The 26,790-nt window shown below is 45.6% G+C and overlaps 1 protein-coding gene across 1 annotated transcript; it reads left to right on the plus strand.

Annotated features, from left to right (window-relative positions):
- The first annotated feature begins 1,765 nt into the window (after nt 1-1,765).
- gnmt (glycine N-methyltransferase) lies at nt 1,766-23,004 on the plus strand. Its single transcript, XM_079530952.1, has 6 exons — nt 1,766-2,195; nt 11,086-11,213; nt 12,845-12,958; nt 13,162-13,304; nt 14,235-14,359; nt 22,425-23,004. Exons 1-6 carry the CDS (start codon nt 1,987-1,989, stop codon nt 22,594-22,596), a joined length of 891 nt encoding a protein of 296 aa, XP_079387078.1. The 5' UTR covers nt 1,766-1,986; the 3' UTR covers nt 22,597-23,004.
- The last annotated feature ends 3,786 nt before the right edge of the window (nt 23,005-26,790 follow it).

Below are 26,790 nucleotides of genomic sequence, written 5' to 3' on the forward strand. Positions count from 1 at the left end.
TCAGAGGGGGTCGTCCCTGAGCCATTACAGGTAGGGGTCAGAGGGGGTCGCCCCTGAGCCATTACAGGTAGGGGTCAGAGGGGGTCGCCCCTGAGCCATTACAGGTAGGGGTCAGAGGGGGTCGTCCCTGAGCCATTACAGGTAGGGGTCAGAGGGGGTCGTCCCTGAGCCATTACAGGTAGGGGTCAGAGGGGGTCCGTTTGGTTCCATGTGAACACTCTCAGAGTTACAGACCTGTTATGGTCCTTCAGGGCTCTATTCATGTGTTTCTGGTGATATTACTGTCCGGCCATGTCGTGGCAAAAATGGAATGTTGACAAAAATGTCAACGACAAGCCAACGATGAGACCTGATTGTGAGTTTATCTTTCTGGAAGTACATAAAATATATATATATATATATATACGGTATCTCAATAAATTACAGTACTAGAATAATGTTACTTAATTACTACCGGTACTTATTTTACTGCTATTTTCAAAAGATTTTTTTTTATACATTTGAAAACATGAAATGAAACATTTAGCATATAAAGTACTTTCTACTTTTGGTATAGCCTACTTTAAGTATACATTTTGATACAAACACTTTTGTACTTTAAATACTCAAGTACATTTTGAATTCCAGACTGACTGTTAGGCCCACTTAGTTGTACTTGTTAACATAGATTGATTGATTGATTGAAGTATTTATTAACAGTTTGCAGAATTCCAGTACATTTCAAGCACAACTCAATACAAAGACTGTTAACTGTGAGTGGACGACACCATAAAGCATTACACTTGTTTACAAGAGGGTCCACCTTGTTCAATTCATCATAACATTTAGAGACGTGCGATTCGTGCGAATATACACTTAGAAGTGTATATTTGTACGTCTCTAAATGTTATGATGAATTGATCTCTATAGCCAAAAAGTAGTAGTTCTAGATTGCAGTTTTGATACTTTTACTTAAGTAATTCATCTGAATACTTTTTCCACCAGGCCACTGGAGTACTGATATGACGCAACATTTAGGACATGTGTCACAGTTCCGGGGTGACACTTTTCCACACGGTCACCAAACTCATCGTGACACCTCCCCACTCCCCCGCACAGCCTCGTCCAATCAGCGGAGGAGGCGTTGAGCGCAGCGCGGCGCCTGATTGGCTCAAAGTTTGTCCGTTTTGGGGGAGGAAGAGCTAGCCGTGGTTAACGTCATCGACATTAAGGCTCGTTTTGTGGAATGTTGGTACATTAATAACCTTAAAGTCACATTAAACGTTCTTGTTTCAGATCTAAAGGTCTCTCCTCAGAGAGGTGAATGTTTTATAGGTCTTCGGATTGATAGAAGTAACATTATCTTCACTGTTGTTACATTAAAACACTTTTTAATCACATCACTGGACATTTTGTCTCAGAGTTATAATAGTAGTCAGAGGTGCGGTACACCTCTCCACCGATAGGGGCGCCTGGTTGAAAGCATTATAAGGAAGAACAGAGACAATGTCCACTACTGTGATTAAAAAGTGTTTTTATTGACTAATAATGAAGATAATGTTACTTATATCAACCCGAAGATCTATAAAACATTCACCTCTCTGAGGAGAGACCTTTATATCTGAAACATGGACGTTTATTATAAACTTTAAGGTTATTAATGTAACGAGGTGTCAGAAAACAGGCTGAGTTCCACCGTGACTGACTGTCACGTTATCAGGCTTTAGAGAGGCCAAAACTTTTCTAAACCAATCAGGCTCCACACAGTAACGTAACACACACACACACACACACACACAGCCACACACAGCTACCCCTCTCCCTCTCTCTCTCTGGGCTTTATAAATAAACCCACTCGTGTCACACACACACTTGTTGACGTGTGTGTTCTGTTTTGATCATTCCTCCTCGTCCAGGGGGTCCGTGCGGTGGTCCGTGTTCTCATCCTCTCCTCCTCTCTGTTAGGAAGCGTCCAGGGGGTCCGTGGTCTCCTCCTCTCCTCTCGTCATGTCGGTGGACAGTGTTTTCCGGACCCGGTCCCTGGGGGTCGCGGCGGTGGGTCTCCCGGACCAGTACGCGGACGGCAAGGCGGCCAAGGTGTGGCAGCTCTACATCGGAGACACCCAGAGCCGCACCGCCGAGTACAAGAGCTGGGTGGTCCGCCTGCTGAGGGAGCAGGGGGTCCGCAGCGTTCTGGACGTGGCCTGCGGCACCGGGTCAGTACTACACTGTGTGTGTGTGTGTGTGTGTGTGTGTGTGTGTGTGTGTGTGTGTGTGTGTGAGGCCGGGGGTCCGCACGTGGCCAGCTGGTGATAATGGTTAATATGTGATCATGGTCCATTTGGTTCCTATAGTGGTTAATATGTGAGGGTCCATTTGGTTCCATTATGCTTCTGTTGAATAAGAGCCGGTATGGATGGAATGGATCATTGGAAGTCTCTGATAATTATTAAATATGGTTCTTATTGAATTAAGGGGTCCTCGAGTCGTAACAGATTAATTTGTGATCATGTACAGTTTGTCAGAGTTACAACCTTATGGTCCTGTTTAGGAAGCCAACACATGGAACCTACAGGTCCATTTGGTTACATATGCTTGTATTGAAGACAGGAAAACAAACATGTACAGAATGTCTGATTACAGTACATCTTAACTTACTGTTGCCTGGCTTTGCTTTTCACAGCTGTTATTAAATCCAACTAACGAGCAATAATGTGGATACATTTACAGTTTTCATATCAAGGTCCATTATTTAATTTGGCATCTGAGCCACGAACCACCGTTTGATGACATTTAGCCTCTCCGACCCATTTGAGCCACGGACCACCATTTGATGACATTTAGCCTCTCAGACCCATCTGAGCCACGGACCACCATTTGATGACATTTAGCCTCTCGGACCCATCTGAGCCACGGACCACCATTTGATGACATTTAGCCTCTCTGACCCATCTGAGCCACGGACCACCATCTGATGACATTTAGCCTCTCAGAATATTTTGTTATCGTTCAGATTTAGTCCACTATTCCATGCTGTATTGATGTTGGTACCATTAGGAGAGATAACAGGCAAACGTTACCCCCTCAAGGACCACTGGTTGAGGACCTCTAGTGTAGATGTAAACTGTGTTGTTGACATTAGTGCTGGTTATCATAAGAGAAGGTGTACAGTACAGTGTACAGTATGATGAAATGTGATGACTGGTGTCATCATTCTGTTGATGAGGACAGGAGACAACATGTGATGACTGGTGTCATCATTCTGTTGATGAGGACAGGAGACAACATGTGATGACTGGTGTCATCATTCTGTTGATGAGGACAGGAGACAACATGTGGAGACATGTTGATGAGGACAGGAGACAACATGAGGACAGGAGACAACATGTGGAGACATGTTGATGAGGACAGGAGACAACATGAGGACAGGAGACAACATGTGGAGACATGTTGATGAGGACAGGAGACAACATGTGGAGACATGTTGATGAGGACAGGAGACAACATGATGAGGACAGGAGACAACATGTGGAGACATGGGGCAGTATTATGCGTGGCTTAAGTACCAGGTCTTATTACTTAACTTAAGACCCGAGGCGTGATCAATGCCATTTGGCTATTCTGAGTGGCCAAACAGCATTGACCACGCCTCCACGTCTTAAGTTAAGTAATAAGACCTGGTACTTAAGACACGCATAATACTGCCCCATGTTGTCACAATGTAACATACGGTAACTAGGAGTGTCACTGTCATTAGGAGGAAACTTTATAAAAGATTGTTTTAACTAGACTTCATCCACTTACACTTAGACAGGGAGACAGACAGACAGGCAGGTAGGCAGGCAGGTAGGCAGGCAGGTAGGCAGGCAGGCAGGCAGACAGACAGGCAGGCAGGCAGGCAGGCAGGCAGGTAGGCAGGCAGGGAGACAGGCAGGCAGGTAGGCAGGCAGGCAGGCAGGCAGACAGACAGACAGGCAGACATACAGGCAGGCAGGCAGGCAGGCAGGCAGGCAGGCAGGCAGGCAGGCAGGCAGACAGGCAGGCAGGCAGGCAGGCAGGTATGCAGGGAGACAGACAGGCAGGCAGACAGACAGGCAGGCAGACAGGCCTGCCCAATTCAGGTAAAACTGGGGGTTTTCTTGAAATGACATTCACTGCTGATTTTTGATTTGATTTTGATTTGGATCTCTTTTAGCCTTTCGGCTAATCTTCCAAGAGTCCAGAAATACATTATATTACATTACAAAATAGTACATTTCAAAAATACATTTCAAATTGCACTGATGCTAAACGGCAACAGTGAGTCAAATATTACAGCGTAACAAAAATACCTATACCTCTAATCCTCAACTCATACAACCACAACCACAACCACACACTCACGCACACACACACACACACACACACACACACACACACACACACACACACACACACACACACACACACACACACACACACACACACACACACACACACACACACACACACACACACACACACGCACACTCACGCACACACAGGCACAGAGTATGCTGCCCACAGACAGATACAGTTCATTCACCTATCTATAGTGGACTATGCAAGTATGCATGGCAGGGTCGTCCTCTTCCCTAAGCCAGCTGAAAACCTGACTAGAGCCGTAAGAATCTTCTCATGGGGGTCCTTGGCATGTCTCTTCAAATGGGGGTCCACAGGCTAATGAGGGTCAATTTGGGGGTCCTTGACATAAAAAGGTTTGAGAACCACTGGATTCAAGTTCTCAGAGTCGCCACGGCTGACTTCAGTCAGTGGATTAGGGTTAGATTGGTGGATTCTATAGGAAATTATCCTTTTTATTGAATTTCAAATGCATTTAGTTATAGTTATGTTAACTTTATGAACTGTTAACACAACTACATTGGACACAACAAGACAATACCATTTTAATACTGCTCATTAAGTACTATAGTCATTTAATACTAGAAATCAATACTATATCAGTATTCTGATATTAACATGCGGGCCGCATTAAGCGAAGGTGGGGGCCGCCAGTTGCCCATCCCTGGACTTCATAGCGACATTTTTCAGTTGTGAGATTTTAAATTTGACTTTAATGAGTGCAGTCTTATGTAAATGTTAAAATGTCATTTAGATGTAAGCATGTTATGTAGACGGATAACAGGTTCATATGTTGACCTGGCATCCTAGAATGTCTATAGTATCAAACTGTCCAGTTTGTAGATCTGCTATTTTCAGCATGCAACCAACAAAAATGACTTATACTGGATCTCTTGTCCACTAGTCCCTTCCTGACATTTTAGTCTAGTTTTTATTTGTTGATGAAATTGTCAATATATTATTTAGTCTCAGTTTTAGTCATCATAGCTTAGTTTTAGTCTCAGTTTTAGTCATAGCTTAGTTTTCATTTAGTTTTCCTCAGTGAAAAAAGGTAGTCGATGGACATTTTTCGTCATAGTTTTAGTCGCTGAAATCAACAGTGATTGCAGTGGCGTGCACAGATAGACACTAGGGGGTGCTAGAGCACCCCCTGCCCTTTTGGCAATGTGCCCTTTAAAAAAAAAAGAAAAAAAAAACTTTTTTTCTTTTTTTTTCAAAAATAGCAGACCTACAAGTTCATAGCGCGCCACTCGGTGGCGCGCTATGAGCTTGTAGATCTGCTATTTTTCAATAGCTAAAGCATAACATAATGCTAACACCAAAAGGGGTTCCCGCCCAAAATAGATTAAGGCAACCGGCCGGTTCCACGCGCTGCACAAGGTGCCCTTTTTTAACTTGAGCACCTGCCCCTCTAAATGTCTGTGCACGCCACTGTGTGTGCATGTGTTCACCTCACTGTGAGCCAGTGTTGTAAAGGTTAACCCATTCTGGGCGGGAACCCCTTTTGGTGTTTTAAGCATTATGTTACACTTTAGCTATTGAAAAATAGCAGATCTACAAGCTCATACGAGCTTGTAGATCTGCTATTTTTGAAAAATCGTGAAAATGTGGCGCAAATCTTTGAATATGTATTCTTTCAGAGCGAACGTTTTTAACTCGAATATGTGCTTCTGGGGGGGGGGGGTCCCTGGAACAACATATTTTCAGATGGGGGTCGGCGGGCAATTACATGAAGTAGTTTGAGAACCACTGACATAGAAACATGGGATTTTTCATAAAACCGTTAGGATTTAGAAGACATTTGTAGAATCGTCCTCACTCAGGTATATCGGCGGGCCCTTTGAGGAGCAGTAATTTAACCCTACGGGGTCCAGAGTCCTCCTCCTGACTGGCCGACACACAGGGGTGGCCCAGTGACCCCGCGACCCCGGCCCGGACCGTTCCGGCTGGATCTGGACTCACCCTGGTTACCATGGTTACTGGGTGATAGTGTATCTATGTTCCCTTCTCAGAAGAGAGCAAGGTCACACACACACACCGCACGCCCGGGCACACACACACAGGCACACCGCACGCCCGGGCACACACACACAGGCACACCGCACACACACACACACGCACGCACACGCACACGTGCACATTATGTTCCTAACTGGTTGTTTTGGTCGTCGATTATTCTCTGAAAAGCTTCTACTAACTAACTAACTAACAGACAGACAGGCAGGCAGGCAGACAGACAGGCAGGCAGACAGGCAGACAGGCATGCAGGCAGACAGGCAGGCAGGCAGGCAGGCAGGCAGACAGGCAGGCAGACAGACAGGATTTGAAAGGTAAACAAAACATGAATAGGTACACAGGTCTCCACTTCATTTGTCCCCAGACTGGACACAGTGCTGCATGATTCCTGCTCAAATATGAATGTCCATTTTTCCTCCACAAGAATTGTGATCATGATTCCCACACGATTCTCATTTTTATTCCATGGAATTATCTATTGCCCGATTATCGGCTATAGTGTAAGGCCACCTTAAGACATTTCATTGGTTGCTACTGGTGGATTATGTCAGCATGTGATCAACAGTAAGACTTTTTGTTCTTTGACTTTTAAACGGAGCCAAAGCGAGCGGCCTTAATGCGTCTGAGTACTTAGTCTGCCTGCTGAGCAAACGGTAGGAAAAAAATAGTAAATTGTTTAAATAGAAGAACAAAAAGAAACTGAATCCTGAACGGAATGCAGCGGGCCGTCCCGTGAGGGGATGGAGCCGGAGCGGTGCTTTCATCCGTGATGTGATGTCCCCCTCTGTGTGATGTCCCCCTCTGTGCTGTGATGTGATGTCCCCCTCTGTGCTGTGATGTGATGTCCCCCTCTGTGTGATGTCCCCCTCTGTGCTGTGATGTGATGTCCCCCTCTGTGTGATGTCCCCCTCTGTGCTGTGATGTGATGTCCCCCTCTGTGTGATGTCCCCCTCTGTGTGATGTCCCCCTCTGTGTGATGTCCCCCTCTGTGTGATGTCCCCCTCTGTGCTGTGATGTGATGTCCCCCTCTGTGTGATGTCCCCCTCTGTGTGATGTCCCCCTCTGTGTGATGTCCCCCTCTGTGTGATGTCCCCCTCTGTGCTGTGATGTGATGTCCCCCTCTGTGTGATGTCCCCCTCTGTGCTGCTGAGGCCAGAATACTGTTCAGGAACCCTTTGACCCGACCCGTACTGCTGGCTCAGTGGCTACTGGTACTAGTGCTGCACGAGTGAACACAGACCACAGTCCTAGAGACCTCTAAGGGCCTGTAGTCCCCCCAGAACACAGTCCACAGTCCTAGAGACCTCTAAGGGCCTGTAGTCCCCCCAGAACACAGACCACAGTCCTAGAGACTTCTAAGGGCCTGCAGTCCCCCCAGAACACAGACCACAGTCCTAGAGACCTCTAAGGGCCTGTAGTCCCCCCAGAACACAGTCCACAGTCCTAGAGACCTCTAAGGGCCTGTAGTCCCCCCAGAACACAGTCCACAGTCCTAGAGACCTCTAAGGGCCTGTAGTCCCCCCAGAACACAGTCCTAGAGACCTCTAAGGGCCTGTAGTCCCCCCAGAACACAGTCCACAGTCCTAGAGACCTCTAAGGGCCTGTAGTCCCCCCAGAACACAGTCCTAGAGACCTCTAAGGGCCTGCAGGCCCCCCAGAACACAGTCCACAGTCCTAGAGACCTCTAAGGGCCTGTAGTCCCCCCAGAACACAGTCCACAGTCCTAGAGACCTCTAAGGGCCTGCAGGCCCCCCAGAACACAGTCCACAGTCCTAGAGACCTCTAAGGGCCTGTAGTCCCCCCAGAACACAGTCCACAGTCCTAGAGACCTCTAAGGGCCTGTAGTCCCCCCAGAACACAGTCCACAGTCCTAGAGACCTCTAAGGGCCTGTAGTCCCCCCAGAACACAGTCCACAGTCCTAGAGACCTCTAAGGGCCTGTAGTCCCCCCAGAACACAGTCCACAGTCCTAGAGACCTCTAAGGGCCTGTAGTCCCCCCAGAACACAGTCCTAGAGACCTCTAAGGGCCTGTAGTCCCCCCAGAACACAGTCCACAGTCCTAGAGACCTCTAAGGGCCTGTAGTCCCCCCAGAACACAGTCCTAGAGACCTCTAAGGGCCTGCAGGCCCCCCAGAACACAGTCCACAGTCCTAGAGACCTCTAAGGGCCTGTAGTCCCCCCAGAACACAGTCCACAGTCCTAGAGACCTCTAAGGGCCTGCAGGCCCCCCAGAACACAGTCCACAGTCCTAGAGACCTCTAAGGGCCTGTAGTCCCCCCAGAACACAGTCCACAGTCCTAGAGACCTCTAAGGGCCTGTAGTCCCCCCAGAACACAGTCCACAGTCCTAGAGACCTCTAAGGGCCTGTAGTCCCCCCAGAACACAGTCCACAGTCCTAGAGACCTCTAAGGGCCTGTAGTCCCCCCAGAACACAGTCCACAGTCCTAGAGACCTCTAAGGGCCTGTAGTCCCCCCAGAACACAGTCCACAGTCCTAGAGACCTCTAAGGGCCTGCAGTCCCCCCAGAACACAGTCCACAGTCCTAGAGACCTCTAAGGGCCTGTAGTCCCCCCAGAACACAGACCACAGTCCTAGAGACCTCTAAGGGCCTGTAGTCCCCCCAGAACACAGTCCACAGTCCTAGAGACCTCTAAGGGCCTGTAGTCCCCCCAGAACACAGACCACAGTCCTAGAGACCTCTAAGGGCCTGTAGTCCCCCCAGAACACAGACCACAGTCCTAGAGACCTCTAAGGGCCTGTAGTCCCCCCAGAACACAGACCACAGTCCTAGAGACCTCTAAGGGTCTGCAGGCCCCCCAGAACACAGTCCACAGTCCTAGAGACCTCTAAGGGCCTGTAGTCCCCCCAGAACACAGTCCACAGTCCTAGAGACCTCTAAGGGCCTGTAGTCCCCCCAGAACACAGTCCACAGTCCTAGAGACCTCTAAGGGCCTGCACGCCCCCCAGAACACAGTCCACAGTCCTAGAGACCTCTAAGGGCCTGTAGTCCCCCCAGAACACAGTCCACAGTCCTAGAGACCTCTAAGGGCCTGTAGTCCCCCCAGAACACAGTCCACAGTCCTAGAGACCTCTAAGGGCCTGCAGTCCCCCCAGAACACAGTCCACAGTCCTAGAGACCTCTAAGGGCCTGTAGTCCCCCCAGAACACAGACCACAGTCCTAGAGACCTCTAAGGGCCTGTAGTCCCCCCAGAACACAGTCCACAGTCCTAGAGGCCTCTAAGGGCCTGTAGTCCCCCCAGAACACAGTCCACAGTCCTAGAGACCTCTAAGGGCCTGTAGTCCCCCCAGAACACAGACCACAGTCCTCTAGAGACCTCTAAGGGTCTGTAGTCCCCCCAGACCACAGTCCTCTAGAGACCTCTAAGGGCCTGTAGTCCCCCCAGACCACAGTCCTCTAGAGACCTCTCAGGGTCTGCAGTCCCCCCAGACCACAGTCCTCTAGAGACCTCTCAGGGTCTGTAGTCCCCCCAGAACACAGTCCACAGTCCTAGAGACCTCTAAGGGCCTGTAGTCCCCCCAGACCACAGTCCTCTAGAGACCTCTCAGGGTCTGCAGTCCCCCCAGAACACAGTCCACAGTCCTCTAGAGACCTCTAAGGGTCTGCAGTCCCCCCAGAACACAGTCCACAGTCCTAGAGACCTCTAAGGGCCTGTAGTCCCCCCAGAACACAGTCCACAGTCCTAAAGACCTCTAAGGGTCTGCAGTCCCCCCAGAACACAGTCCACAGTCCTAGAGACCTCTAAGGGCCTGCAGGCCCCCCAGAACACAGTCCACAGTCCTAGAGACCTCTAAGGGTCTGCAGTCCCCCCAGACCACAGTCCTCTAGAGACCTCTAAGGGTCTGCAGGCCCCCCAGAACACAGTCCTCTAGAGACCTCTAAGGGTCTGCAGTCCCCCCAGACCACAGTCCTAGAGACCTCTAAGGGTCTGCAGTCCCCCCAGACCACAGTCCTAGAGACCTCTAAGGGTCTGCAGTCCCCCCAGAACACAGTCCTCTAGAGACCTCTAAGGGTCTGCAGTCCCCCCAGACCACAGTCCTCTAGAGACCTCTAAGGGTCTGTAGTCCCCCCAGAACACAGACCACAGTCCTCTAGAGACCTCTAAGGGTCTGCAGTCCCCCCAGACCACAGTCCTAGAGACCTCTAAGGGTCTGCAGTCCCCCCAGACCACAGTCCTCTAGAGACCTCAGTGGCACCAACTGGAGAGTGTTATGGTTCAGGGTTGAGACACTCTTCTTAAGCCCTGCCCACCAGACGGTCACCTTGCATGTTGGTAGAGGAGGGTTCAACATATTAATGTCGTATTAATGTTATATTATTGTTAACAGGGTAGACTCCATCATGCTGGTGGAGGAGGGTTCAACATATTAATGTCATATTAATGTCATATTAATGTCATATTAATGTCATATTATTGTTAACAGGGTAGACTCCATCATGCTGGTGGAGGAGGGTTCAACATATTAATGTCATATTAATGTCATATTAATGTCATATTATTGTTATATTATTGTTAACAGGGTAGACTCCATCATGCTGGTGGAGGAGGGTTCAACATATTAATGTTATATTATTGTTATATTCTTGTTAACAGGGTAGACTCCATCATGCTGGTGGAGGAGGGTTCAACATATTAATGTCATATTAATGTCATATTAATGTCATATTAATGTTATATTCTTGTTAACAGGGTAGACTCCATCATGCTGGTGGAGGAGGGCTTCCAGATGGTCAGTGTGGACGCCAGTGACAAGATGCTGAAATACGCCCTGAAGTCTCGCTGGGACCGCCGGAAAGAGACGGCCTTCGACCAGTGGGGTAGGACGTGCACGCACGCACGCACGCACGCACGCACGCACGCACGCACGCACGCACGCACGCACGCACGCACGCACGCACGCACGCATGCACGTTTCATGATCAAGGAACTCTTGAACTTTATGATAGATAAAACACTTTATGATAGATAAAAAACACCTTCAGTGATAGAAGAGGTTCACTGGCTGTTATTTAAACCATTTAGGCCTGACGTCGAATTTAAAAAAAATGTCTTCTAAATTCTGACAGTTTTCTGAAATACCTGATGTTTCTGTATCAGTGGTGCTCCATGTTCCATGTCAAGGACCCCCAGAATTATCTGTATTTGGCCGCTGACCCCAATCTGAAAATATGTTGTTCCAGGGACCCCCCAGAAGCAACGACGTTCACTGTGAAAGAATATATATTCAAAGATTAAGATTTTATTATTTTCAAAAATAGCAGACCTACAAGCTCATAGCGCGCCACTCGGTGGCGCGCTATGAGCTTGTAGATCTGCTATTTTTCAATAGCTAAATTATAACAATGTTTAAAACACCAAAAGGGGTTCCCGCCCCAAAATGGGTTAATGGTTAATGTGGTTAAACGCTAACGTGACATGGATGCGTTCCAGGTCTCAATGGATTAAACACCAAAAGGGGTTCCCGCCCAGAATGGGTTAACTCTTTCAGTGATAGAGGAGACTAACTGGGTGTTATTTAACTCTTTTAGTGATAGAGGAGACTAACTGAGTGTTATTTAACTCTTTCAGTGATAGAGGAGACTAACTGAGTGTTATTTAACTCTTTCAGTGATAGAGGAGACTAACTGGGTGTTATATAACTCTTTCAGTGATAGAGGAGACTAACTGAGTGTTATTTAACTCTTTCAGTGATATAGGAGACTAACCGAGTGTTATTTAACTCTTTCAGTGATAGAGGAGACTAACCGAGTGTTATTTAACTCTTTCAGTGATATAGGAGACTAACCGAGTGTTATTTAACTCTTTCAGTGATAGAGGAGACTAACTGGGTGTTATTTAACTCTTTCAGTGATATAGGAGACTAACCGAGTGTTATTTAACTCTTTCAGTGATAGAGGAGACTAACTGAGTGTTATTTAACTCTTTCAGTGATAGAGGAGACTAACTGGGTGTTATTTAACTCTTTCAGTGATAGAGGAGACTAACTGAGTGTTATTTAACTCTTTCAGTGATAGAGGAGACTAACTGAGTGTTATTTAACTCTTTCAGTGATATAGGAGACTAACCGAGTGTTATTTAACTCTTTCAGTGATAGAGGAGACTAACCGAGTGTTATTTAACTCTTTCAGTGATAGAGGAGACTAACCGAGTGTTATTTAACTCTTTCAGTGATAGAGGAGACTAACCGAGTGTTATTTAACTCTTTCAGTGATAGAGGAGACTAACCGAGTGTTATTTAACTCTTTCAGTGATAGAGGAGACTAACTGGGTGTTATTTAACTCTTTCAGTGATAGAGGAGACTAACTGAGTGTTATTTAACTCTTTCAGAGATAGAGGAGACTAACTGAGTGTTATTTAACTCTTTCAGTGATAGAGGAGACTAACTGAGTGTTATTTAACTCTTTCAGTGATAGAGGAGACTAACTGAGTGTTATTTAACTCTTTCAGTGATAGAGGAGGCCAACTGGCTGACGCTATCGGAGGACATCCAGAAACCCGGCCAGGGCTTCGACGCCGTCATCTGCCTGGGGAACTCCTTCGCTCACCTGCCGGACTTCAAAGGTTTGGAGAGAACTAAGACCAGAGCTTCACACACCTTTTAGTTCTTGTGTTTTATTTTGAAAGGGACCAGAGCGATCAGAAGTTAGTTCTTATGATGTTTTATTTTGAAGGGGACCAGAGCGACCAAAACGTAGTTCTTGTGTTTCATTTTGAAGGGGACCAGAGCGACCAGAACTTAGTTCTTGTGTTGTTTTATTTTGAAGGGGACCAGAGCGACCAGAAGCTGGCTCTAACGAACATCGCCAGCATGGTCCGACCAGGAGGAATCCTCATCATCGACCATCGTAACTACGACTACATCCTGGAGACGGGCCTCGCCCCCCCGGGGAAGAACATCTACTACAAGGTATTAAAATACCTTAAAACATCTGTTACAAGGTATTAAAATACCTTAAGACATCTATTACAAGGTATTAAAATACCTTAAGACATCTATAGAGCACCGAAGTCTGACGTCACTTTCAGTAGAGGGCACCAACACACAGGTTTGTGTATTTTTTTATTTGTATTGAAATCTCCATAGGGCGATTTTATGTCGCTTCACATAAGAACTGTGTTTGAAAAATAAACCGACCACCCCAGCGTTTCTGTCAGGGGAGTGGCTGTGCGTCGTTAATGATGTCCATTCATATTTGATACAGCCAGTTTCTGGAGAAAATGGAATTAATGTGACCGCAAAAGCCTTGAAACTACATATGAATGCAATGTCGCTGAGCATATACGTCACGCCCAGCTGTCAACATATTGCGTTCCTGAGATTCCTCGTTGACGTAAGCTCAGCTGGTGGTGACTCGACTCGTACTAACCACGATACATTATATATCAATGAAATAAAAAAATTAATAAACGTAATTAACGTTCAGTTTCTGTTGTGCGACGGGCTGCGGGCAGATGCAGCCTACCCGGAAATGTAGTCTCTGGGTTGTTTGGCTCGTTTCTAACGCTTATTTTGTTACTCTTTGGGTATATTTGTACATTTCCACCTTCAGTCGATGCTTCATATCCATATGAGTGAAAAGGCCGGGGTGATCGGTTTATTTTTCAAACACAGTTGAGGCGATCTAAAATCCCCCAATGGAGATTACAATGCTTATAAAAAAATACACGAACCTGGGGACTGGCGCCCTCTACTGATAGTAGAGGGCAGTGACGTCAGGACTTCGGTGCTCTATTACAAGGTATTAAAATACCTTAAGACATCTATTCGGCGTTCGGGGTGTTAACCTTAATTTAACGTGCGTGTGTGCGTGTGTGTGTGTGCGTGTGTGCGTGTCAGAGTGACCTCACCCAGGACATCTCCACCTCGGTGCTGTGGGTGAACAACAAACCTCACATGATCACCCTGGACTACACCATCCAGATCCCCGACGAGAATCCCGACGAGAATAACCCCGAAGTCAGGTAAAAACTACCTCATGTTGGGTAAAAACTACCTCATCTAGGGTAAAAACTACCTCATGTAGGGTTAAAACTACCTCATGTTGGGTAAAAGCTACCTCATGTAGGGTAAAAACTACCTCATGTAGGGTAAAAACTACCTCATGTAGGGTAAAAACTACCTCATGTCATGTCAGGTAAAAACTACCTCCTGTCAGGTAAAAACTACCTCATGTCATGTCAGGTAAAAACTACCTCATGTCATGTCAGGTAAAAACGACCTCATGTCATGTCAGGTAAAAACTACCTCCTGTCAGGTAAAAACTACCTCATGTCATGTCAGGTAAAAACTACCTCATGTCATGTCAGGTAAAACTACCTCATGTCAGGTAAAAACTACCTCATGTCATGTCAGGTAAAAACTACCTCATGTCAGGTAAAAACTACCTCATGTCATGTCAGGTAAAAACTACCTCATGTCAGGTAAAAACTACCTAATGTCAGGTAAAAACTACCTCATGTCAGGTAAAAACTACCTCATGTCAGGTAAAAACGACCTCATGTCATGTCAGGTAAAAACTACCTCATGTCATGTCAGGTAAAAACTACCTCATGTCAGGTAAAAACTACCTCATGTCATGTCAGGTAAAAACTACCTCATGTCAGGTAAAACTACCTCATGTCAGGTAAAAACGACCTCATGTCAGGTAAAAACTACCTCATGTCATGTCAGGTAAAAACTACCTCATGTCAGGTAAAAACTACCTCATGTCATGTCAGGTAAAACTACCTCATGTCAGGTAAAAACGACCATGTCAGGTAAAAACTACCTCATGTCATGTCAGATAAAAACTACCTCATGTCAGGTAAAAACTACCTCATGTCAGGTAAAAACTACCTCATGTCATGTCAGGTAAAAACTACCTCATGTCATGTCAGGTAAAAACTACCTCATGTCAGGTAAAAACTACCTCATGTCAGGTAAAAACTACCTCATGTCAGGTAAAAATCACACCCGTGTGAACTGAGTGGTCTAAGGTCTTATATAGACTGATCAGCTGTGGTCTGACGTAATGTCTGGCGTAATGAAATCACACCCGTGTGAACTGGGTGACCATAGCAACCATGCTCATGTTTTGGTACGAACAGACACGTAAACTAACAAAGCTGAAATCACACCCGGGTGAACTGGGTGACCATAGCAACCATGTTCATTTTTTGGTACGAACAGACACGTAAACTAACAAAGCCGGTTGTAGGAGTGGTTTACACCACTCAGTTCACACCCGTGTGAACTGAGTGGTGTAAGGTCTTATATAGCCTGATCAGCTGTGGTCTGACGTAATGTCTGACGTAATGAAATCACACCCGTGTGAACTGGGTGACCATAGCAACCATGCTCATTTTTGAGTGGTGTAAACCACTCCTACAACTGGCTTTGTTAGTTTGTCTGTCTGTCTGTTCGTACCAAAAAATTAGCATGGTTGCTATGGTCACCCAGTTCACACGGGTGTGATTTCATTACGCCAGACATTACGTCAGACCACAGTTGATCAGTCTATATAAGACCTTACACCACTCAGTTCACACGGGTGTGATTTGTTTTGGTACGGACAGACACGTAAACTAACAAAGCCAGTTGTAGGAGTGGTTTACACCACTCAAAAACTACCTCATGTCATGTCAGGTAAAAACTACCCCATGTCAGGTAAAAACTACCTCATGTCGGGTAAAAACTACCTCATGTCAGGTAAAAACTACCCCATGTCAGGTAAAAACTACCTCATGTCGGGTAAAAACTACCTCATGTCAGGTAAAAACTACCTCATGTCAGGTAAAAACTACCTCATGTCAGGTAAAAACTACCTCATGTCAGGTAAAAACTACCTCATGTCAGGTAAAAACTACCTCATGTCAGGTAAAAACTACCTCATGTCAGGTAAAAACTACCTCATGTCAGGTAAAAACTAGCCTCGGAAACCCAGACGTTTTTATTTCCAGGGAGAAAAAAAAAGTCTGGATCCGAGTCCACTTCAATTCGGCATAGAGTAGCGCAAACATCGCTCAGTCTCTGCAGATTTCTGATCGTCTGCACCTTTGTTAAATTGACACACACACGCACACATGTACACACACACACACACACACTCCTCTCTCTCTCTGTCGCTCTAAGTAATTAGTCTCATGTCACGCAGCTGCGCATCGTTTCTCCCGGCGGATCCTGCCGGGAGCTGCCTATGCCATAAAAAATGTGTGTGTGTGTTGTGTGTGTGTGTGTGTGTGTGTGTGTGTACACTGTAAAATAATGCATACAAGTAAACAAGAAGTAACAGTAATGTAAAAAGGAGGTTGAAATCAGCACCAGATGATGGCAGACGTTTGAAAACTTTAGCTAACTGAAGTTGTTCAGTTTTTAACACCTTCAAAAATAATCAAATAATTGTATTCAGGGGAACATATTTCTACAGAGCTCTGGTCTCTGGTGACCAGCTTAATGTGCCAAACGCTCTTAATCCAGAGCGATTTACAGTAACCCCCCCCCCCCCCCCCCCCCCCCGATCCGCTCACATCAGCCGACGCTGATGTGAGCGGATCGGAGCGGTGCCCCTTGCTAAAGACGCCGGGACAACACTCCACACGTCAACACTCCACACGTCAACGCTCCACACGTCAACACTCCACACGTCAACACTCCACACGTCAACACTCCACACGTCAACACTCCACACGTCAACACTCCACACGTCAACACTCCACACGTCAACACTCCACACGTCAACACTCCACACGTCAACACTCCACACGTCAACACTCCACACGTCAACACTCCACACGTCAACACTCCACACGTCAACACTCCACACGTCAACACTCCACACGTCAACACTCCACACGTCAACACTCCACACGTCAACACTCCACACGTCAACACTCCACACGTCAACACTCCACACGTCAACACTCCACACGTCAACGCTCCACACGTCAACACTCCACACGTCAACACTCCACACGTCAACACTCCACACGTCAACACTCCACACGTCAACACTCCACACGTCAACACTCCACACGTCAACACTCCACACGTCAACACTCCACACGTCAACACTCCACACGTCAACACTCCACACGTCAACACTCCACACGTCAACACTCCACACGTCAACACTCCACACGTCAACACTCCACACGTCAACACTCCACACGTCAACACTCCACACGTCAACACTCCACACGTCAACACTCCACACGTCAACACTCCACACGTCAACACTCCACACGTCCCAAACTCTGGGACAACACTCCACACGTCAACACTCCACACGTCAACACTCCACACGTCCCAAACTCTGGGACAACACTCCACACGTCAACACTCCACACGTCCCAAACTCTGGGACAACACTCCACACGTCAACACTCCACACGTCCCAAACTCTGCTCCCTTCTGGCTCCAAAACTATGGCATGAACTTCCCATTACAGTCAGAACTACAGACTCACTCCCAATCTAAACTATGGAATGAACTTCCCATTGCAGTCAGAACTACAGACTCACTCCCAATCTAAACTATGGAATGAACTTCCCATTGCAGTCAGAACTACAGACTCACTCCCAATCTAAACTATGGAATGAACTTCCCATTGCAGTCAGAACTACAGACTCACTCCCAATCTAAACTATGGAATGAACTTCCCATTGCAGTCAGAACTACAGACTCACTCCCAATCTAAACTATGGAATGAACTTCCCATTGCAGTCAGAACTACAGACTCACTCCCAATCTAAACTATGGAATGAACTTCCCATTGCAGTCAGAACTACAGACTCACTCCCAATCTAAACTATGGAATGAACTTCCCATTGCAGTCAGAACTACAGACTCACTCCCAATCTAAACTATGGAATGAACTTCCCATTGCAGTCAGAACTACAGACTCACTCCCAATCTAAACTATGGAATGAACTTCCCATTGCAGTCAGAACTACAGACTCACTCCCAATCTAAACTATGGAATGAACTTCCCATTGCAGTCAGAACTACAGACTCACTCCCAATCTAAACTATGGAATGAACTTCCCATTGCAGTCAGAACTACAGACTCACTCCCAATCTAAACTATGGAATGAACTTCCCATTGCAGTCAGAACTACAGACTCACTCCCAATCTAAACTATGGAATGAACTTCCCATTGCAGTCAGAACTACAGACTCACTCCCAATCTAAACTATGGAATGAACTTCCCATTGCAGTCAGAACTACAGACTCACTCCCAATCTAAACTATGGAATGAACTTCCCATTGCAGTCAGAACTACAGACTCACTCCCAATCTAAACTATGGAATGAACTTCCCATTGCAGTCAGAACTACAGACTCACTCCCAATCTAAACTATGGAATGAACTTCCCATTACAGTCAGAACTACAGACTCACTCCCAATCTAAACTATGGAATGAACTTCCCATTGCAGTCAGAACTACAGACTCACTCCCAATCTAAACTATGGAATGAACTTCCCACTGCAGTCAGAACTACAGACTCACTCCCAATCTAAACTATGGAATGAACTTCCCATTACAGTCAGAACTACAGACTCACTCCCAATTTAAACTATGGAATGAACTTCCCATTACAGTCAGAACTACAGACTCACTCCCAATCTAAACTATGGAATGAACTTCCCATTGCAGTCAGAACTACAGACTCACTCCCAATCTAAACTATGGAATGAACTTCCCACTGCAGTCAGAACTACAGACTCACTCCCAATCTAAACTATGGAATGAACTTCCCATTACAGTCAGAACTACAGACTCACTCCCAATCTAAACTATGGAATGAACTTCCCATTACAGTCAGAACTACAGACTCACTCCCAATCTAAACTATGGAATGAACTTCCCATTGCAGTCAGAACTACAGACTCACTCCCAATCTAAACTATGGAATGAACTTCCCATTACAGTCAGAACTACAGACTCACTCCCAATCTAAACTATGGAATGAACTTCCCATTACAGTCAGAACTACAGACTCACTCCCAATCTAAACTATGGAATGAACTTCCCATTACAGTCAGAACTACAGACTCACTCCCAATCTAAACTATGGAATGAACTTCCCATTACAGTCAGAACTACAGACTCACTCCCAATCTAAACTATGGAATGAACTTCCCATTGCAGTCAGAACTACAGACTCACTCCCAATCTAAACTATGGAATGAACTTCCCATTACAGTCAGAACTACAGACTCACTACCAATCTAAACTATGGAATGAACTTCCCATTGCAGTCAGAACTACAGACTCACTACCAATCTAAACTATGGAATGAACTTCCCATTGCAGTCAGAACTACAGACTCACTCCCAATCTAAACTATGGAATGAACTTCCCATTGCAGTCAGAACTACAGACTCACTACCAATCTAAACTATGGAATGAACTTCCCATTACAGTCAGAACTACAGACTCACTCCCAATCTAAACTATGGAATGAACTTCCCATTGCAGTCAGAACTACAGACTCACTCCCAATCTAAACTATGGAATGAACTTCCCATTACAGTCAGAACTACAGACTCACTCCCAATTTAAACTATGGAATGAACTTCCCATTACAGTCAGAACTACAGACTCACTCCCAATCTAAACTATGGAATGAACTTCCCATTGCAGTCAGAACTACAGACTCACTCCCAATCTAAACTATGGAATGAACTTCCCACTGCAGTCAGAACTACAGACTCACTCCCAATCTAAACTATGGAATGAACTTCCCATTACAGTCAGAACTACAGACTCACTCCCAATCTAAACTATGGAATGAACTTCCCATTACAGTCAGAACTACAGACTCACTCCCAATCTAAACTATGGAATGAACTTCCCATTGCAGTCAGAACTACAGACTCACTCCCAATCTAAACTATGGAATGAACTTCCCATTACAGTCAGAACTACAGACTCACTCCCAATCTAAACTATGGAATGAACTTCCCATTACAGTCAGAACTACAGACTCACTCCCAATCTAAACTATGGAATGAACTTCCCATTACAGTCAGAACTACAGACTCACTCCCAATCTAAACTATGGAATGAACTTCCCATTACAGTCAGAACTACAGACTCACTCCCAATCTAAACTATGGAATGAACTTCCCATTGCAGTCAGAACTACAGACTCACTCCCAATCTAAACTATGGAATGAACTTCCCATTACAGTCAGAACTACAGACTCACTACCAATCTAAACTATGGAATGAACTTCCCATTGCAGTCAGAACTACAGACTCACTACCAATCTAAACTATGGAATGAACTTCCCATTGCAGTCAGAACTACAGACTCACTCCCAATCTAAACTATGGAATGAACTTCCCATTGCAGTCAGAACTACAGACTCACTACCAATCTAAACTATGGAATGAACTTCCCATTACAGTCAGAACTACAGACTCACTCCCAATCTAAACTATGGAATGAACTTCCCATTGCAGTCAGAACTACAGACTCACTCCCAATCTAAACTATGGAATGAACTTCCCATTACAGTCAGAACTACAGACTCACTCCCAATCTAAACTATGGAATGAACTTCCCATTGCAGTCAGAACTACAGACTCACTCCCAATCTAAACTATGGAATGAACTTCCCATTACAGTCAGAACTACAGACTCACTACCAATCTAAACTATGGAATGAACTTCCCATTGCAGTCAGAACTACAGACTCACTACCAATCTAAACTATGGAATGAACTTCCCATTGCAGTCAGAACTACAGACTCACTCCCAATCTAAACTATGGAATGAACTTCCCATTGCAGTCAGAACTACAGACTCACTACCAATCTAAACTATGGAATGAACTTCCCATTGCAGTCAGAACTACAGACTCACTCCCAATCTAAACTATGGAATGAACTTCCCATTACAGTCAGAACTACAGACTCACTACCAATCTAAACTATGGAATGAACTTCCCATTGCAGTCAGAACTACAGACTCACTACCAATCTAAACTATGGAATGAACTTCCCATTGCAGTCAGAACTACAGACTCACTCCCAATCTAAACTATGGAATGAACTTCCCATTACAGTCAGAACTACAGACTCACTACCAATCTAAACTATGGAATGAACTTCCCATTGCAGTCAGAACTACAGACTCACTCCCAATCTAAACTATGGAATGAACTTCCCATTGCAGTCAGAACTACAGACTCACTCCCAATCTAAACTATGGAATGCACTTCCCATTTCAGTCAGAAATACAGACTCACTCCCAATCTAAACTATGGAATGAACTTCCCATTGCAGTCAGAACTACAGACTCACTCCCAATCTAAACTATGGAATGAACTTCCCATTGCAGTCAGAACTACAGACTCACTCCCAATCTAAACTATGGAATAAACTTCACATTACAGTCAGAACTACAGACTCACTCCCAATCTAAACTATGGAATGCACTTCCCATTTCAGTCAGAACTACAGACTCACTCCCAATTCCCAATCTAAACTATGGAATGAACTTCCCATTGCAGTCAGAACTACAGACTCACTCCCAATCTAAACTATAAAATGAACTTCCCATTGCAGTCAGAACTGCAGAATCACTCCCAATCTAAACTATGGAATGAATTTATATAGTATTGTATGTAGACATAACACTCTATAGTGTAGACTCATAGTTTCATTATATAGATATTCCACTGTTAGGTTCTTAGCTTACGTAGGATTCATGATGACTATTTCTATGTATGTGATGTATCACCATGTGGTGTTCTATTCTATTTCTATGTATGTGATGTATCACCATGTGGTGTTTTTGCTTACTGTAAATCACTCTGGATTAAGAGGGTCTGATAAATGCCTAAATTGTAAGTGCATGTTGATGTCCTCAAAAGTATACTGTGTGTGTGTGTGTGTGTGTGTGTGTGTGTGTGTGTGTGTGTGTGTGTGTGTGTGTGTGTGTGTGTGTGTGTGTGTGTGTGTGTGTGTGTGTGTGTGTGTGTGTGTGTGTGTGTGTGTGTGTGTGTGTGTGTGTGTGCTCTTTCTCCCCACCCAGTAAGTTCCGTCTGTCCTACTACCCTCACCGCCTGGACAGCTTCAAGTCTCTCCTGAGCGAGGCCTTCCACGGCAAGGTGGAGCACAGCGTCTACGGAGACTTCAGCGCCTACAAGCCTGGCCAGGACAAAGCCCCGTGCTACTTCATCCACGTCTGCAAGAAGACCTCCTAAACACCATGTAGTTGTACCAGCCTGGCCAGGACAACGCCCCTAAACACCATGTAGATGTACCAGCCTGGCCAGGACAACGCCCCTAAACACCATGTAGTTGTACCAGCCTGGCCAGGACAACGCCCCTAAACACCATGTAGTTGTACCAGCCTGACCAGGACAACGCCCCTAAACACCATGTAGTTGTACCAGCCTGGCCAGGACAAAGCCCCTAAACACCCTGTAGTTGTACCAGCCTGGCCAGGACAACGCCCCTAAACACCATGTAGTTGTACCAGCCTGGCCAGGACAACGCCCCTAAACACCATGTAGTTGTACCAGCCTGGCCAGGACAACGCCCCTAAACACCATGTAGTTGTACCAGCCTGGCCAGGACAACGCCCCTAAACACCATGTAGTTGTACCAGCCTGGCCAGGACAACGCCCCTAAACACCATGTAGTTGTACCAGCCTGGCCAGGACAAAGCCCCTAAACACCCTGTAGTTGTACAAGCCTGGCCAGGACAACGCCCCTAAACACCCTGTAGTTGTACCAGCCTGGTCAGGACAAAGCCCCTAAACACCCTGTAGTTGTACCAGCCTGGCCAGGACAAAGCCCCTAAACACCCTGTAGTTGTACCAGCCTGGCCAGGACAAAGCCCCTAAACACCCTGTAGTTGTACCAGCCTGGCCAGGACAAAGCCCCTAAACACCATGTAGTTGTACCAGCCTGGCTGCTGCGGCCTAAGGCCTCATCCACACGTACACAGGCCTTTTTAAAAAAGTAGATTTTTATACGTGTTTTTTGGCCCATAAAAATCCAAATCTGTGGCCCAGGTTGAAGGTTCTGCCTACACTACAGTACCAGGTTGAAGGTTCTGCCTACACTACAGTACCAGGTTGAAGGTTCTGCCTATACTACAGTACCAGGTTGAAGGTTCTGCCTATACTACAGTACCAGGTTGAAGGTTCTGCCTACACTACAGTACCAGGTTGAAGGTTCTGCCTACACTACAGTACCAGGTTGAAGGTTCTGCCTATACTACAGTACCAGGTTGAAGGTTCTGCCTACACTACAGTACCAGGTTGAAGGTTCTGCCTATACTATAGTACCAGGTTGAAGGTTCTGCCTACACTACAGTACCAGGTTGAAGGTTCTGCCTACACTATAGTACCAGGTTGAAGGTTCTGCCTACACTATAGTACCAGGTTGAAGGTTCTGCCTATACTACAGTACCAGGTTGAAGGTTCTGCCTACACTACAGTACCAGGTTGAAGGTTCTGCCTATACTATAGTACCAGGTTGAAGGTTCTGCCTACACTATAGTACCAGGTTGAAGGTTCTGCCTACACTACAGTACCAGGTTGAAGGTTCTGCCTACACTACAGTACCAGGTTGAAGGTTCTGCCTACACTACAGTACCAGGTTGAAGGTTCTGCCTACACTACAGTACCAGGTTGAAGGTTCTGCCTACACTACAGTACCAGGTTGAAGGTTCACCAAACCCCCATTTAGTGTGTTTTCCAAAATCACACGTCAAAGTGCTTTTATTTAGTTTGATTTTAATTGTTTTAGTATTGATTTTAATTGTTTTAGTGTCTGCAGGCTTCGGCGAGTCGTGAATAGATTAGGGTAGTGAATAAACGGTACAAATTCAAAAGCAGGGCTTTATTAGTCGAGGATTGATTGACAGTTGATCAAAAATATATAATTCATATTTTTTCTTTTTGAGAATGTGCCACAAATCCCCATATTGTAAGATTTGATGTCAACATTGCATTGCACAATTGAGATTACCCCCCCCCCCCAAAAAAAAAGAAAGAAAAAATATCTAGAATAATATATTTCTCGTGCAACGATGCAACAGCTTTATTGGCACTTATACTGTCGGTATTTAGGACAGTGGGTTATCAAAGTGGGGAACCCCAGGGGGTCCCTTGGAGTGATTCCAGGGGGTCCCTTGGAATGATTCCTGGGGGTCCCTTGGAGTGATTCCAGGGGGTCCCTTGGAGTGATTCCAGGGGGTCCCTTGGAGTGATTCCAGGGGGTCCCTTGGAGTGATTCCTGGGGGTCCCTTGGAGTGATTCCAGGGGGTCCCTTGGAGTGATTCCAGGGGGTCCCTTGGAGTGATTACAGGGGGTCCCTTGGAGTGATTACAGGGGGTCCCTTGGAGTGATTCCTGGGGGTCCCTTGGAGTGATTCCAGGGGGTCCCTTGGAGTGATTCCTGGGGGTCCCTTGGAGTGATTCCTGGGGGTCCCTTGGGGTGATTCCAGGGGGTCCCTTGGAGTGATTCCTGGGGGTCCCTTGGAGTGATTCCTGGGGGTCCCTTGGAGTGATTCCAGGGGGTCCCTTGGAGTGATTCCAGGGGGTCCCTTGGAGTGATTCCAGGGGGTCCCTTGGGGTGATTCCAGGGGGTCCCTTGGAGTGATTCCTGGGGGTCCCTTGGGGTGATTCCAGGGGGTCCCTTGGAGTGATTCCAGGGGGTCCCTTGGAGTGATTCCAGGGGGTCCCTTGGAGTGATTCCAGGGGGTCCCCACTAGCTAAATGTCTACAGTAGAGTCAAAACCAGTGTAACCACTTTTAATAGCCATATATATACAGTACAGGCTATTTGAAAATAGTCGATCTACAAGCTCACAACGCGTCAGGATGGTGATCTACAAGCTCACAACGCGTCAGGATGGTGATCTACAAGCTCACAACGCGTCAGGATGGTGATCTACAAGCTCACAACGCGTCAGGATGGTGAGCTTGTAGATTAACAATAATAGGTGAAACATTTGAACCTGGCTCCAAAACATATGTTCAGCATTTATTTAATGTTTGTTAACTGTAGACGTTGTCCTTACCAGACACTTGGTATATATATATATATATATATATATATATATATATATATATATATATATATATATATATATTTATATATATATATATATATATATATATATATGCAATTTGTTTTATTCTTAAAGATATAAAAGAGAAAACAGGGTGAAATTATCTTTTGAAATGTTCAAATGCATAATATTTAGGAACGCTGTTAACCGTTTAGATTTTAGATTATTATTTTTTGCCTTCTAACCACTGGTCCAACTCAGAGAGAGATATGGTCCAACTCAGAGAGAGATATGGTCCAACTCAGAGAGAGATATGGTCCAACTCAGAGAGAGATATGGTCCAACTCAGAGAGAGATATGGTCCAACTCAGAGAGATATGGTCCAACTCAGAGAGATATGGTCCAACTCAGAGAGAGATATGGTCCAACTCAGAGAGATATGGTCCAACTCAGAGAGATATGGTCCAACTCAGAGAGATATGGTCCAACTCAGAGAGATATGGTCCAACTCAGAGAGATATGGTCCAACTCAGAGAGATATGGTCCAACTCAGAGAGATATGGTCCAACTCAGAGAGATATGGTCCAACTCAGAGAGATATGGTCCAACTCAGAGAGATATGGTCCAACTCAGAGAGATATGGTCCAACTCAGAGAGATATATGGTCCAACTCAGAGAGATATGGTCCAACTCAGAGAGAGATATGGTCCAACTCAGAGAGAGATATGGTCCAACTCAGAGAGATATATGGTCCAACTCAGAGAGATATATGGTCCAACTACAGTAGAAAAATAACGATTAGTTTTTCTTTTTTTCTTTTAAGAATGCCGGACATTATTGTCATCAAGCAGTCACGCCTTGTAGAACTGGAAGAGTCTTAAAAATAAGTTTAAATTGTTTACAATGGTTATTGCTCATGTGATTTATTAAAATGGTTTTATTTAAAATACAAAAGCTTTTGAATAAAAGATGAAGAAAAAACATCTGTTTTCTTTCCATTCCGTGTGGCTTGTGGTGGTTGATGATTAAATGTTCTTTATTAGGAAAAAAGATCCCTTGACATGTACTCTCGTTTTAAAAAGACCCTTGACATGTACTCTCGTTCTAAAAAGACCCTTGACATGTACTCTCGTTCTAAAAAGACCCTTGACATGTGCTCTCGTTCTAAAAAGACCCTTGACATGTACTCTCGTTCTAAAAAGACCCCTTGACATGTACTCTCGTTCTAAAAAGACCCCTTGACATGTACTCTCGTTTTAAAAAGACCCTTGACATGTACTCTCGTTCTAAAAAGACCCCTTGACATGTACTCTCGTTCTAAAAAGACCCTTGACATGTACTCTCGTTTTAAAAAGACCCTTGACATGTACTCT

This window comes from Electrona antarctica, assembly GCF_951216825.1.
Source record: "Electrona antarctica genome assembly, contig: scaffold_64, whole genome shotgun sequence".
NCBI lineage: Eukaryota > Metazoa > Chordata > Actinopteri > Myctophiformes > Myctophidae > Electrona > Electrona antarctica.